Below are 12,852 nucleotides of genomic sequence, written 5' to 3'. Positions count from 1 at the left end.
TATATTTTGGTGTCTTTCTCAGAATGGAGAGAGGCAAATTTGTGACCTGGAAAATTCTCCAATTTTTTTAGAAAATTGCTTCTTTTCCTATGTACAATTGCCCTTATATGCAATCATAAAAACATAACATTTTTTTTTTTGCTTTTGCAATCCAGTGGTTGAAAATGTGTAATTTCTCTGAAATATTTAAATGTTTTGGTGAGAATCTTCCCAGAGAACCAGAAACTGTAAAAAGAGTCAAAAACCAAACATGTTTTATTGAATGTTTTTATTGCTACCCTAAGAGCAGCTGAAAAGAAATCACTTTAAAATTTGAATCTGAGATTACTGAGTTAACTCAAAAAACACATTTGAGTAGCAATGAAGATCTGGAGCTTTTCCACAAAACCTTTAATAGATGAAAATATTCATTCATTCTTTGTGATTTCATAAAAGCAGTGACCCACTCAGCATCTCTAAACTACCAGATATGGTTATTTAAAGATATTTAATCTATCGTTCCATTCAGTGCTGTGTAATTTTCTTTTTATTTATTATTTAACATCAAAATGCAGTAAAACGGCAATTTAAGAAATCAGATCCAGCTTTCTCCTGTTATTCTGCGTTTTGTGAAAAAGCCTCATACAGTCTCTAAATTCATACAGTCTCTAAAACACATGAACAGCAGAAGTGAATATGGTGATTTGTGTCCTAATAACACAGAAAGTTTTGGCACTAAACACTTACTGTAGCTTGGGCCTTGCTAGCTAGCAGGAAATGCGAGGACTTCCTGTTTGTCGGAGGGACAACAGATGAACTGTTTTCTCCTGAACATCTCTTACAGCAGGACAAATACACCATTAAACCTTACAGGTGTTGCTGGTTTTTATTTATTTGCAAAAGCAGGACTGGAGGAGGAAGCTTAGGATGGGAGCGTTGGCTTCCAGCTGCGTTTCCATGGACATGGAGAGTTTTTCTCGAAGACCCAGGCAGGAAAGCAGCTGAACCTTATTTAGCGACACTGAAAAAACAAAATAAAGAGAAATTTACATTTTACAGGAGTGGATTTTCATTTACTTTATGTATATGCATATATATCAAAAGGTGTTGGTAAAGACGCGCCACTCACATGCTGGTTGCTTTGTAGCGGTCCAGGGCTTTCTGGGCCACCTCCTCGGAGAACTTCGGGTCGGTCCAGGGAATGTCGCCACGCACGGTGATGTTCATCGGCGGAGAGTCAAACAGCTGCACGGTCACTTTGGTGTCAGCATCCTTTGTGTTCCCGCCTTGGTTGTCCTCGGTGTCGCCTTTGGAGATCACCTGCAGCACAAACAAACGGGTCATGTCTGGCGTTTCTGGTTTTTATCTACTGCAGATGAAACATGAAGCGGTTACCTCACCGATCGATAATGAAGTATTGACTCTGGCAGGAAAAATTTTATTTTGTTTGGTGTGATTTTTTACTTTTTTTTTTTTTACTAATTTTCTTGTTCCTAAAAATGTCTCAAATTTTTGTGTTTGACATTCAAAATACTGGGGGATTCAAGAATATAAACAAAAAAAAGTTTAGATTAATGTTACACATTTAAATTTAAATGTCAAGCCAAAATTTTTAATTCCCATAAAAGACCCAACATTTGTTACCCAAATGTTGGTGAACAAACCTTGATTGATCTGTTTGAATAGAAAATGTTTGAACATTGGCGTTTTCATTGAATTAAATAATGTTGGACTATATGAAGTAGCGGCTCTTTTTAACAGAGGCTGCAACAGGAGATTGGGTTCAATTAAGGAATAGAACTGTTCAATTTTCAGCTGCACTGTCAAACCATCCAAACTCAGAACAACCTGTTGCCCTCCTGACCTGTAGGGGGCGCTGCACCAAGAATGGAATCAACACAAAAACCTCGGAAGAAGCAACACAACATTTGTCTTTGCAAAGTGTAAATAAAAAATGGATTTTAGCGCTTGTATGTTTTCAGTGAAACACCACGAGCCATTTCTCCCGCTAGCATTAGGCTAGCGCATTTGTTTTCTTTGTATTTACCCAGAATGCCTTGCGCTGTAGTCCTTTGCCTGCTTTTGGAGCGCTCTCTGGTCCCAAACGACCACGGATTTGACTGAAGTGGGCTGAACAAATCGATCCATAACAATATTGATATGTCAATATTGGTTATTGACACGTCTGGTAGTATTTTCAATAATTTCACTGAACTCTGACCCAGAATTTGTGCGGCATTCTCAACATAGCCTAGCTAAGCAAAGTTAGCGTAGGTAAGTTGGTTACCTAGAGCAGAGCAGCAGTTCAAGATTCCTTATAATTGCTTAAAAATAAACAACACGGAGTGGAAATGGCAAATAAAACAGGAAATGTGACATCATAGCGAGATATTTAAAACAAAAAGAACCAGTTGTGGTGATCAGAAAGCTCCGTACCCCCTTCACGCTGAAGATGCCGTCCTTGGTGTTGTTCGCCAGGGAGGACACCCAGCCGAACTGCCTGTTCAGCATGTCGAGCAGGGAGGAGGTGTTGAACACGCGCTCCTCGAACCTCTTCAGGAGGGAGTTGTACCGCTGCGTGAAGCGCTCGGCCGTCGCCAGCGCCTCCTCCAGCTCCTCCTTCAGCGGGCCCTCCAGGGGTTTGTTCCCAGAGCAGTCTGAGAGAAGAAACAGGGAAAGAATCAGCCACAACCACGAAAATTATTGGAGTTTTATCAAACCTCCAATACTTCCAAAATTTTACTGATTTAGGATGAGAAAAATGGATTTCTATTTTTATTTAGTTCAGAAAAGGAAAGGCTTCCATGGGCGGTGGCCCAGGGCGTCAACTTTTGGGGGCGGCCCCGCAGAATTTTATTTTCTGAATCAATCTTTTACAAAACTGCAGATGGGAACTTTTAAAGGTTTTATTTTATCCTATGCCTTTGTTTTATGCTTTTTACATGGTTGCTTATGTTGTGCAGCTTGATCAAATAAGAGTTTGTTCTTTATAACTCACCTAGGTAAATAAATAATTAAAAGGAGTCAAAGACCCACATCAGGTGAGTTGTAATAGCATTTTGGGTTTTTTGTGAATATAAGCAACACTGAAGTATTTGAAAATTATGAACTTACACTAATTTTTTGAGTTCCTGCCCAAGTTGCATCTATAATATTCTTTTTCTTTAGCAAGGATAGGGCAAGAAAACGGTTTCCAGCCCAGGGCCCACATCCTCGTGAATCAGGACCATAAATCCTATGTTTTGTGTTTTAATTTAACACAAGTCATATTCCGCTCTAATTTCTGATTATTTAATGCAGATATTCTGGTCTGTTTCCAGTTGTGTTAAACGTTTTTTCGTCATCTCACCCAGATGCTGGATCTCTTTGCATTTCTCGCATTCGTTGCGGAACTTGATGCAGCCGGCAGAGTTGCGACGGATCTCCCTGCAGGTCATCTTGCCGTTGCCGAAGGGTCTTGTGACGATCACGTCCTCGTTTACGTTGCCGTCTGCAGCCGACAAACGCAGGGCAGGTTTTAAAATGTCAGCAGTAAAGCTCAGCAACAGAGTAACCTGACTTTGCTTTCATATTAGATGAACTTCTGAAGCTGACAGTGCAGTAGTATTATATTAACACCAAAATGTTCACGGTACAGATAAGCAGTTCCTATTTATAATATAGCTATTTACCTATTTATAAATAGCTAAATATCTATTTAGCCAATAGCTAAATAGCTATTAACTAAAACTAATATTTAACTAATAACTAATGGTTATTAACTATTATATTTAGCCATTTAAATATAGCTAAATAAGAAATAATCAAGAGTTTAGTTAAATATCTTTGTAATAATTCATAAAAACTGTAGAAATAGACAAAAACTAGTTTAAATGTTGTTTCAGTTTATAATATCAGTGTCTGCATCCTTGTCCATCCTCCAGGAGAACCATCTCTAGGCCTTTCTGAGAACCAGTGCATGAAAAGTACCTTTGTTTGGGGCGTCGTCGGAGTCCAGGTCCATCATGGAGTCCATGGGGCCAAACAGGTTCCGGCCCATTCCCATCATGGGAGAGAACAAGCTGCGGAAGTTGTGGAAAGGATCGTGGAAAAGCATGTGGATGCTTCTGGCGCGGCGGACGGCCGGAGCCAGGAATTTGGGAAAGAAGAACGGAGGAGGGTTGATGTGATCGGCAACCTGGAACAAACACAGGCGAGCTCCTTCATTTCTAATGCAAACTTGAAAGAAATAAATGTTTCCAATGTGGCAACTGAAATCCTTCTTCTTTTCACCTCCCAGGTCTGTTCCTCCTTCAGGAATGACTTTTATGTTTGAACATGAAAGCTGCATTTTATATCATCTTCTATCATCGGTTGCATTTTTAATTATTTTCCAGTAACATAAACATCTTGCTTTGTTTTTGTGAATTTAGCAAGTGCAGTACTTGGATAAACTTCAGGTAAACTGAAAGACAAAACTTCAACGCATTTCTTCTGACCTGATTACAAATCTCTCCTGCACCTCTACACTGCAAAAACACAAAAAACTATTTTTGCCTAGTTTCTGGTACAGATATCTTAGTACACTTAAAATAAGAAAAACCTAATGTACACTAACTTTCTGGAGCTTATTTAAGTAGATACTTTTTAAATATTGATTAAAAATTACTTACAGCAAGACATTGTGTCATAATTCAAACAATCTTTTTATTATTTACTTAAAACAAGCTTCAGAATCTTGCTGAAAAGTTACTTTTAAGTTTTGTCTTATCCCAAAAGTGCTAAGATATTTGCAGAAGAAACAAAATTACTTGCTAAGATCAAATCTTCACTCAGTATCATTTTCTTGTTTTGTGTGGGAAAAGTTATGTTTTAAGTCTCTCCAAAGCTTAAAACATTTTCCATGTGCCTGGATGGAAAATATCTTATTGTATCATTTTAATTTTAGCTAAAGTTCCTGGCAGGAATTTTTTCTCCTCTGTGTTTAACAATTTTCCTCCCTAAATATTCAGGATTCCAAGTTACTCAGAAATGGGAAAGGAGATTCTGCAGAGGTGCAGGCTACTTCTTTTATTTATCTTAATTTTGGGGGTTAAACTATGATGGTAAATTAGACACATTGTAAATTAAAAATGAGTACATTTTTGCCAAAATACTCAAAGATTTTGATATTATTGTCAGAAATTTCTTGAAGACAACCTGGAAATTAAAAGGTCAAACATTTACAAGAAAAAACAAAAAAGAAATTTACATTAATGTCAGAAATTTTCTATAAAAAGCTTGCAAATTATTTTAGAAGTAAAAACAAATTAGACTTTTGGACATTTTCAGACTGAAATGTAAATTTGTTTTACATTTCAAACTTTGAAATTTGTACATTTTTTTCTAGAAAATTTCCAAGATTAATCTTAAATGTTTTGAGTTTTTTCAGTTGACATTTACTCCACTTATTTATCTAAATATGGATAAATTTACATGGAGATCAGTATCCCCATCTGTGTGATTCTGAGACATAAACAAGCACCTTCATGCTGTCTGAGAAGATGTGATCCACTCCGTCGGCCATCACTGAGTATTTATCTTCCAGGTTCCTGAACTCCTTGTTCTGCCGCTGGTCCTCCTGCTCCAGGGAGTCGATCCGCTCCCCGTTGATCCAGATGGAGAACGGAGACGTTCTGTTCAGCACATCCTCCAGCTAAACAGAACAGAGCAGGTCAGACATTTTGACCTACCAACCCAACTAGTTTCAGTCTCACAGTGTTTATCTGTTGAATGTCCAACCTGACGCCCAACCAATCCGGATCCGCTGCTGCAGGTTCTGGAGTAATATTTAACGCAGGTCTTCTTCAGACAGGGCTTGCACTCTTCCCACAGAGCCTTCATGGTGTCGTTGCAAACCTCCTCCTCCTTCGCCAGCTTGGCCTCCATTTCCTCAGCTGTACGGATCGCCTCCTGCAGTGAAGGCGACTTGTTATGCTTCCTAGAACAGGTTAGGATAAATCTACAGCCCAAACAAAACATCATTTAGATGAATGTCAGAAATTTTTTGACCAGATTTTAGTCTGGTCAACTCGATGTTTACACTCACATGTGAAAGTGGCATTTGAAAAGCATTAGCAGAGCCTCCTGCACAACTAACAAGAATGGTGCAAGTGGTTTCTGAATGACAAATCAACAACAAAACATTTGTCTATTCCAGCAGTCATTGTACAGTGCACACAGTGGTAAAACCAGCTGACCAAACATGCTGGAGCTAACATATCAGTAATATTGATACCAAGTCGGTATCTGTATCGGATCAATGCTGTAGCTTCAGATTCTCTCTCGGTGTTTTATTTGACTTTTGTTTTATATTTTTTACACTTTGTTTGCTGATAAAACAATGGACTCAAAGTGTTTTGTCTTTAAATAGTTTCTGTAAACAATGTAAAAATGTTACTAAAGTATTTTCTCGACCCCTACAAACTTTATCAAAATTCTGTCTTTTAAATAAAGGACAGAACTTATTTAACTAATTTGAATTATTTTGGTTTTAACAAAATAATTAAAAGGAAAGTCAGAGGTCTATTGGTTGATATTGGTACCAGTCTTGTGTATTGGATCGATACCAAAATATTTTAAATTTAAATTTTAAAAATTAAGTCAAAAGTCTGCTTGATAGGAAAGAAACTCCCCAGAAATCTGTCTCTTCACCTCTTTCTGCAGCTTCGTTTTCTCCAGATCATTCAAAAACTTCTGGTGGTCCTCGGAGGATTTCTGCATCACAGTCTTCATCTCCTTCACGCCATCGATGGCGTTTTCAATCTGTTTATCCAGATACTTCTCACCCTGGAGGGAAATCTCTGTGAACAACAACCAACATGCAACATGTGTTTAACCTCTGACACTCCGAGGACCACAATTGGACCCCGGGCCACACTTTGGACACCCTTATGCTTGTTTGACCATAATATAAACATAAGTTATTTATCAGGACCAATCATTGATGCCAAAGAAATCAACTTTTACCTAGGTATTTTGACATACATTTCACTACTCCCATAAATATATTTTTTTATATTCATGCATTTATGTGATGTGTAATTTGAAAGTATTTAAAAATAAATTAGTCTTTTTAAAAATATATTTTCTTATAAATTGGTAAATTAACATTAAAGCTAAATCTGTAAACGTACTGTTAAGTTCCTCGGTGGACGGAGGCAGGATGCAGTTGGCCGAGGCCAGAAAAAGGGCCAACAAAGTCAGCGTCTCTTTGGACTCCTTCTTCTTCTTCATCATCATCATCATCATTAACATCCTCTCTGACCCTCAGAGGGAGCAGGATATAATGAGAGAGAGAGAGAAAGATAGAGAGAGAGAGACCTGGAAACAAATGTCATTTTTAAGTCAAATATCTGTAGTTACTGTAAGTCTCCAGCAGAGGGCGACCTGACAGAGACCTACGCAGCAGAAAAATGAGCTTTCTATGTCAGCAAAGTATAAAAACAAGTGATGCTTGTTTTTATCTCCAGTTTCTGAGATGTTGTGACCAAACTGACCTCTAATCACCCCTTCATGTGCCTCTGACCACGCTTGGAAAAGCATTATATAAGAGGAACAGCCTTTCTCTGTGTACCATCTTCTTCTCTGTGTGCTTGGTCAGCTGCCCATTTATTAACAATGACAGATTCAGCAGAGAGAGGCTGTGTGTCTCTGCTTTTTCTCTCATATTCCTGCAATTTTTTCAACGCAGCTTCTTTTTGCATGCATGACTTTCTTTATTGCCTGCATCAGAACAAAAGATAAACAGGAAAAAGGCTCCCTTTTTAAAACTAATGCACATTTTTAGAAACCCACAATTACTTTTTCCAGCCTTGCATACACTATTAACAAGAAAATAGAATATTTTTATGATTATAATTAGCTAAAGCAGGATTGGCTATTTTCCAAAACAAAATTCAACACTTGCACTTCATTATCTTGTTATTCCTCTACTCCCACTTCAAGAATATCACCTACAAATAGTCTTATTGTGTTGTAAAAATGCAGTATTACTGTTTGTCTTATTGCATTTACTGGCAAGAAGAAAAATATGGATTTGAAAGAAGAAACATTGAGTTTTGTGGATGCAGGGATTTGTTCCAGGACATTCTGTCATGTCGCTGTCAAATTTGCACACACAGGAACCAGAGAGGAAAAAATCTTTCAGGCATAGGCGGCAGAACTTGGGAGGCTAAAAGTTTACACAAAAATGTGCTTACTGTTTCCCTTTCTTAAATGAATAATATATAATCTGCCATATTGGCTGCTTTGCTTTCATCGTTTTATTTTTAAGTAGATTAAAATGGGTAAGTTCAGCTCTCTCATTGGCTCATTTACCAGTCGGGTCAACAAAGTAGAGCTGATCTGGAAATCTGACTGCAAAGATGAACCACAAAGAATACTTTTGAAATACTTTGCATGAATTCTTCACAAACCCAGACAGCTGACTTGAAATGCTACTTCATGCTGTCACTTTTTGTATACTGTTTATTTATTTTTCCAATATTGTGATCGATACATTAATATTGGATCTGTGTGTCTTTATTAAACAGTCTGTGGTTGAGCCTATTCAGGCATTTTAGTATTTATCTATTTATCATCAGTTCTGATTTGTGTTTTGGGGTCCATTACAAATGTGCACAAAACTTTTTGGATATTCAGCTAATGTCAAAAAAACTATTTTGTAACTCTGACGTTTTGAGTAAATAATAAATGAAATCAAAAGCCCAGGAGAATAAATTTGTTCATGCATTATTAAAACCATCCTCCTACCATTTCCTAAATGCACTATAGCAAAAAAAAAAAAAAAAAAAAAAAAAAAAAAAAAAACAGCTCACTTTATCAAAAAACATGAGTGTTTACAAAATTGGAGTTTTTCCATTAAGCAAATTTATTTTTGTAATTCCAATTTGATCTTATGGTCAATGGAAACACAACTCTTGATAAAACTGGATGAAATACTAAAATCCATGAGAAAATATTCGGAAGGTTTCAACTTTTCCCCTATTAAATAGTTAGATGGTTGAAACTTGGGCAGAGTTGGGACTGCCAGCAGACCAATAGCACCATAAATATGTAAAACAAAATTAACAACCAGCGAACAACTTAGAAGAGAATATACTTTATTAATCCCTGAGGGGAAATTGCTTATTTGTTGAAAACTACTACATCTTTGGGAATAAATGCAAAGTTTGTAATATATATAAAAATATATTTACTTAACTTCTGGTCTTATTTCCCATAACATAACCTTACTGAAAGTTCAAGTTCAGGAAGCCAAGCAATTTCAAAGAACAACACCAATTCTGCTAAGAAGAGTGTTCAAATATCCCGCTTCCTGATATCATTGACCCTCTGCACGTGACGTCACTCTCTTCGGAACTCGGCCCGCTCCGCCATGATGAACGTCAAAACAACCAACGCGCTCCGGTAAAGCCCGTCAAAAAACGCACATCTGTAACCTAAAATCACTTTTATTGACCTGATTTCGCAGTTAAACCGGTCATAGGCTGCTGCGGGGTCGGCCGCACAAACAGACAGGGCTTCTGGAAACCAAACTTGTCATTTTGTTGCATAACTTTTAACGAGGAAAGATGGCGGCGATGGAACAAACTGTTGGACAGCAGCCGTTAATCATCGGTGTAACCGCGGATTAGCAGCGAACATTTTTGACAAGGTAAGAAAATTAACATTAATATCCTCGATACTTAACTATGATTAGAAATATATTAAATATTGCATTACGTTGCATAAACGTTGGTAACCATGGAGACAGTGCCGCCATCGTGTAGCCCAGCATGTCTGGAAAAGACTGGTTAGCATCTCGTCGTATGTACGTTTTCAATGCTGTTTCGGTTGAAAGGGAAACGCTGTTAATGATACAGTGACATAAATTATGTGGTGTGAATTCAGACAGAGTCGGTAATTTGAGCAACACGACAGGAGGGAGGAGGTTCGGCTCGGTTTCTAAGCTAGCTGCTTCAGGCTAGCTTAGAAACTTACCTCCGTCTATGAGCCCAAACCAGGTGTCCTGCGGTCACAGACATAGTAACTTTATTCCAGCAAGGACAAACCATAAACAAACTGGGAAAAAAAACAACTTTTGTTAAACTTTGTTTAATTTATTTTGAAAGTACAAAGCGAGGCGTCCATCATGGCGCCTCAAATGATTAAGTGACGTAGTTGCAAAAGGTCAGTGCAATGTTTTAAAAATCTATTAAAAGAATTGTTCAAAGCTCCTCGGTAACATTGTTTTTTGCAACCAAGTGCTGCGTTGTTACTATTTTTTTCCACAGTCGTTTTCTCGCCCACCACCGTCTCAGGTTTCTATGGTAATGAGAAAAGTACAGAATGTGCAGCATGTTGTTGCACATGGTGTCATTTAAATCTCTTCACTTGATACAAAATATACCAAAAAATATGAGAAGGATATTTTCAGAGACTTTCAGGCATACACTCTGACTACATATTTCAGTTCTTATCATATCTGTACTACACATCTGCTTCTGTGATTTGTTTAATCTGCAGTGGGAAAGGCACTGGGAACGCTCACATATCCCAGTGTTTGTCCATTGTCCATTCAGACCAGTTCATTATTCACAAAATCATAAACTTCTTAAAGAAGAAGTCTAATCAAAGAAACTGCTGCTGAAACCCAGTAACTGTTTATGGGACAGAAGCAGCAAAATTACATATCAAGGTGAAAAATGTCAAAATGCTGAAATAAAAACTTAGAGCTTAAGCACTGTAAAAATCACTAATATTTTTTTCTGACGTGCAGCTGCAGCCGTTGCACAATCAAAATACCGACTCTCTTCCGCTCCAGATGTTGCCTCCGAGGTCTTCTAGAAAGTTCATTTTAACCTTTAACGCACCACCACTGCACTCAACATGGACTTCTCAAGTTTCCTCATGAAACAAGAAATATTTTTATTTTTTCTGATAACATAGTTTAATATATTAGTTTTAGGGAAAACTTAACCTACTTGAAGCATTTCCCTGTTAAAAAATGTATGATAAAATAAAACGTCTGAGAGGAAGAAAAAGCACTTTAATAATATATATTGCTATTGCTATCAAAAGTAAAATATGACTTACTAGTGCAACTTAAAGTTGCACTAGTAAATCTGATTTCATGTTTTAATGCATATTTTCCATGCAATGCTACTAAAATTGAAGGATTTAGTTTGCTATTATTAAATTTTTATGTCATGGTTAACTGTTAAAATATAATTTCATGATAAAATGAAAAAAGTCAAGAGTTTGTTTTGGTTTTATGCTTTTAAGTTATTACATGTGGGTTCATGTTCTCATCCTGGTGAAGCTTGTATAAGAAAGAAATAAAAACGAAGTAATCCTGGAAGATCTGTGCTCCATTTTATTTTAAAAAATGGGACAGCAGCAGATGTGCCCTCATTTCCACCTTATGTTAATGCTTGGGGGATTTGTGCACCCTCAGGATGTACTTGTTATAGAGTAACCGAGAACAGGGTCACGTCTTATCAAGAAAATACGAGGACTGTTTGCACACAAGGCTGGGATACCTTATAGCAAATTAAAACCGATACCATCCTTTGTTATCTCACTGAATGCAACTTTGAGAAATATCTCAGATGTTTTTATCTTTAATGTTTATATTCTAAATGACCTTGTAAAGGCTACATTACAGGTAAATCAACAACCGGGTGAGATCATCTGCTCTAATCCCGTTGTTTTTATCCAGAGATGGAGGCCACACCCTTGGATTATATGTGCAGACATCAGAAATAAAGTCAGCATTTTCATAGCAAACTACAGTTTAAACCTCAGGAAAACAAAGGTTTCACAATTATTTTCTAACTTGATGCAAACAAAACAGCACCAATTAGGATCTAATGTTAAAGAACAACAGACATCCTGCAGTGCAGTAGTCTGCTGCAGACACCTGGAAATGGCTGAAAGCCTCTGGACTCACCTGTGTTGGTAGTTTTGTTGGGATTGTGCCGCCTCTGAAGTTGCAGCAGCAGCAGCAACGCTGCAGCCCTTATTTATATCCAACCTGGATGACAGAACGGTGCAAACATGTGATTCAGAGAGAAAGCAAGCTGCTGCAGCAACCTCTGCGTCAAAAACCCCAGGAGAGACCACACTTCCTGCAGAACCCTTCAAAATAAAACTCCAGCGTCTTACGATTTAGGTCAATAGAAGAGATATTTAGGAACAAAAATGTCTTTTCAAACTCAGGAAATTTTCAGAAGTCTAAAATTTTTGGTTGCCAGGTATCCTGATATTTTAAAAACAAAATTTATCTCAAAGTTTTTATTTTTATTTTTTTTATCTACATTGGCCCTAAGATAATTTTGCAACAAACTGAAATCATAATATAACAGTTGTTGGTGGAAACAACCCAAATTTAACTCTGTTTTCTTTCTGATCACTGTGAATATACCTTCTAAACTCTGATTTACAAATATTGTTCACTAAATTTAAATTGAAAATCAAAGTAGTAACTATATAGTCATTTTCATGCATAATAAATATGAGACCAGAAAAATTGAGGCTAAACAGCAAACATCAAACTTATGTTATTTCAATATATAATTTACACTAAAATTAATACTTAATTTGCTATTTTTATATTACAAGCAATACAGGATCATTCCTTCTCATATGGATAGCCATTTACTGGTATAAATTAAATACAATGATAATTTTAATAAAACAACTTTGAAGGAATAATATTTACTTTAATAATAAAATCCGTTCTACTAATTATTATGAGTTACTTTTCAAAACCAGGTATTTTCTGCCAATATTTTTGAATTCCTCTTTGATTAAACGGCCCATTTATTTTGAAATCTAAGTTTCATTTCCGGTACGTGCGGCGTCTATCCG

At 37.0% G+C, this 12,852-nt stretch overlaps 2 protein-coding genes across 2 annotated transcripts in view; one reads left to right on the top strand and one right to left on the bottom strand.

The window, feature by feature from the left end:
- Positions 1–253: 253 nt before the first annotated feature.
- Positions 254–12,071, bottom strand: clu (clusterin). Its single transcript, XM_055054457.1, has 10 exons — positions 11,933–12,071; positions 7,134–7,320; positions 6,652–6,800; positions 5,740–5,910; positions 5,483–5,653; positions 3,949–4,156; positions 3,329–3,469; positions 2,416–2,636; positions 1,109–1,299; positions 254–1,000 (listed from the first exon to the last, which is right to left on the bottom strand). The coding sequence occupies exons 2-10, from the start codon at positions 7,252–7,254 to the stop codon at positions 988–990; spliced, it is 1,386 nt and encodes a 461-aa protein (XP_054910432.1). The 5' UTR covers positions 7,255–7,320; positions 11,933–12,071; the 3' UTR covers positions 254–987.
- scara3 (scavenger receptor class A, member 3) overlaps positions 9,342–12,852 on the top strand; it is a 32,478-nt gene continuing 28,967 nt past the window's right edge. Inside the window, exons 1-2 of the mRNA XM_055054450.1 lie at positions 9,342–9,408; positions 9,573–9,655. The gene's annotated coding sequence lies outside the window, so the exon portion shown is untranslated. The remainder of the gene's footprint in view (positions 9,409–9,572; positions 9,656–12,852) is intronic.

This window comes from Poeciliopsis prolifica, unplaced genomic scaffold, assembly GCF_027474105.1.
Source record: "Poeciliopsis prolifica strain line A6 unplaced genomic scaffold, Auburn_PproV2 SCAFFOLD039, whole genome shotgun sequence".
NCBI classification, from domain to species: domain Eukaryota; kingdom Metazoa; phylum Chordata; class Actinopteri; order Cyprinodontiformes; family Poeciliidae; genus Poeciliopsis; species Poeciliopsis prolifica.
Note: the sequence above shows the minus strand (reverse complement) of the source record. Positions and strands in the feature narration are given on the sequence as shown.

Bases quoted from the DNA above. Each gene is read 5' to 3' on its own strand.
- clu (XM_055054457.1), bottom strand. From the start codon at position 7,254: ATGTTAATGATGATGATGATGATGAAGAAGAAGAAGGAGTCCAAAGAG. The intron at 5,911-6,651 runs GTGAAGAGACAG...CCTTCACTGCAG, and splicing joins AAACGAAGCTGCAGAAAGAG to GAGGCGATCCGTACAGCTGA. The intron at 5,654-5,739 runs GTTGGACATTCA...TGTTCTGTTTAG, and splicing joins CCGGATTGGTTGGGCGTCAG to CTGGAGGATGTGCTGAACAG.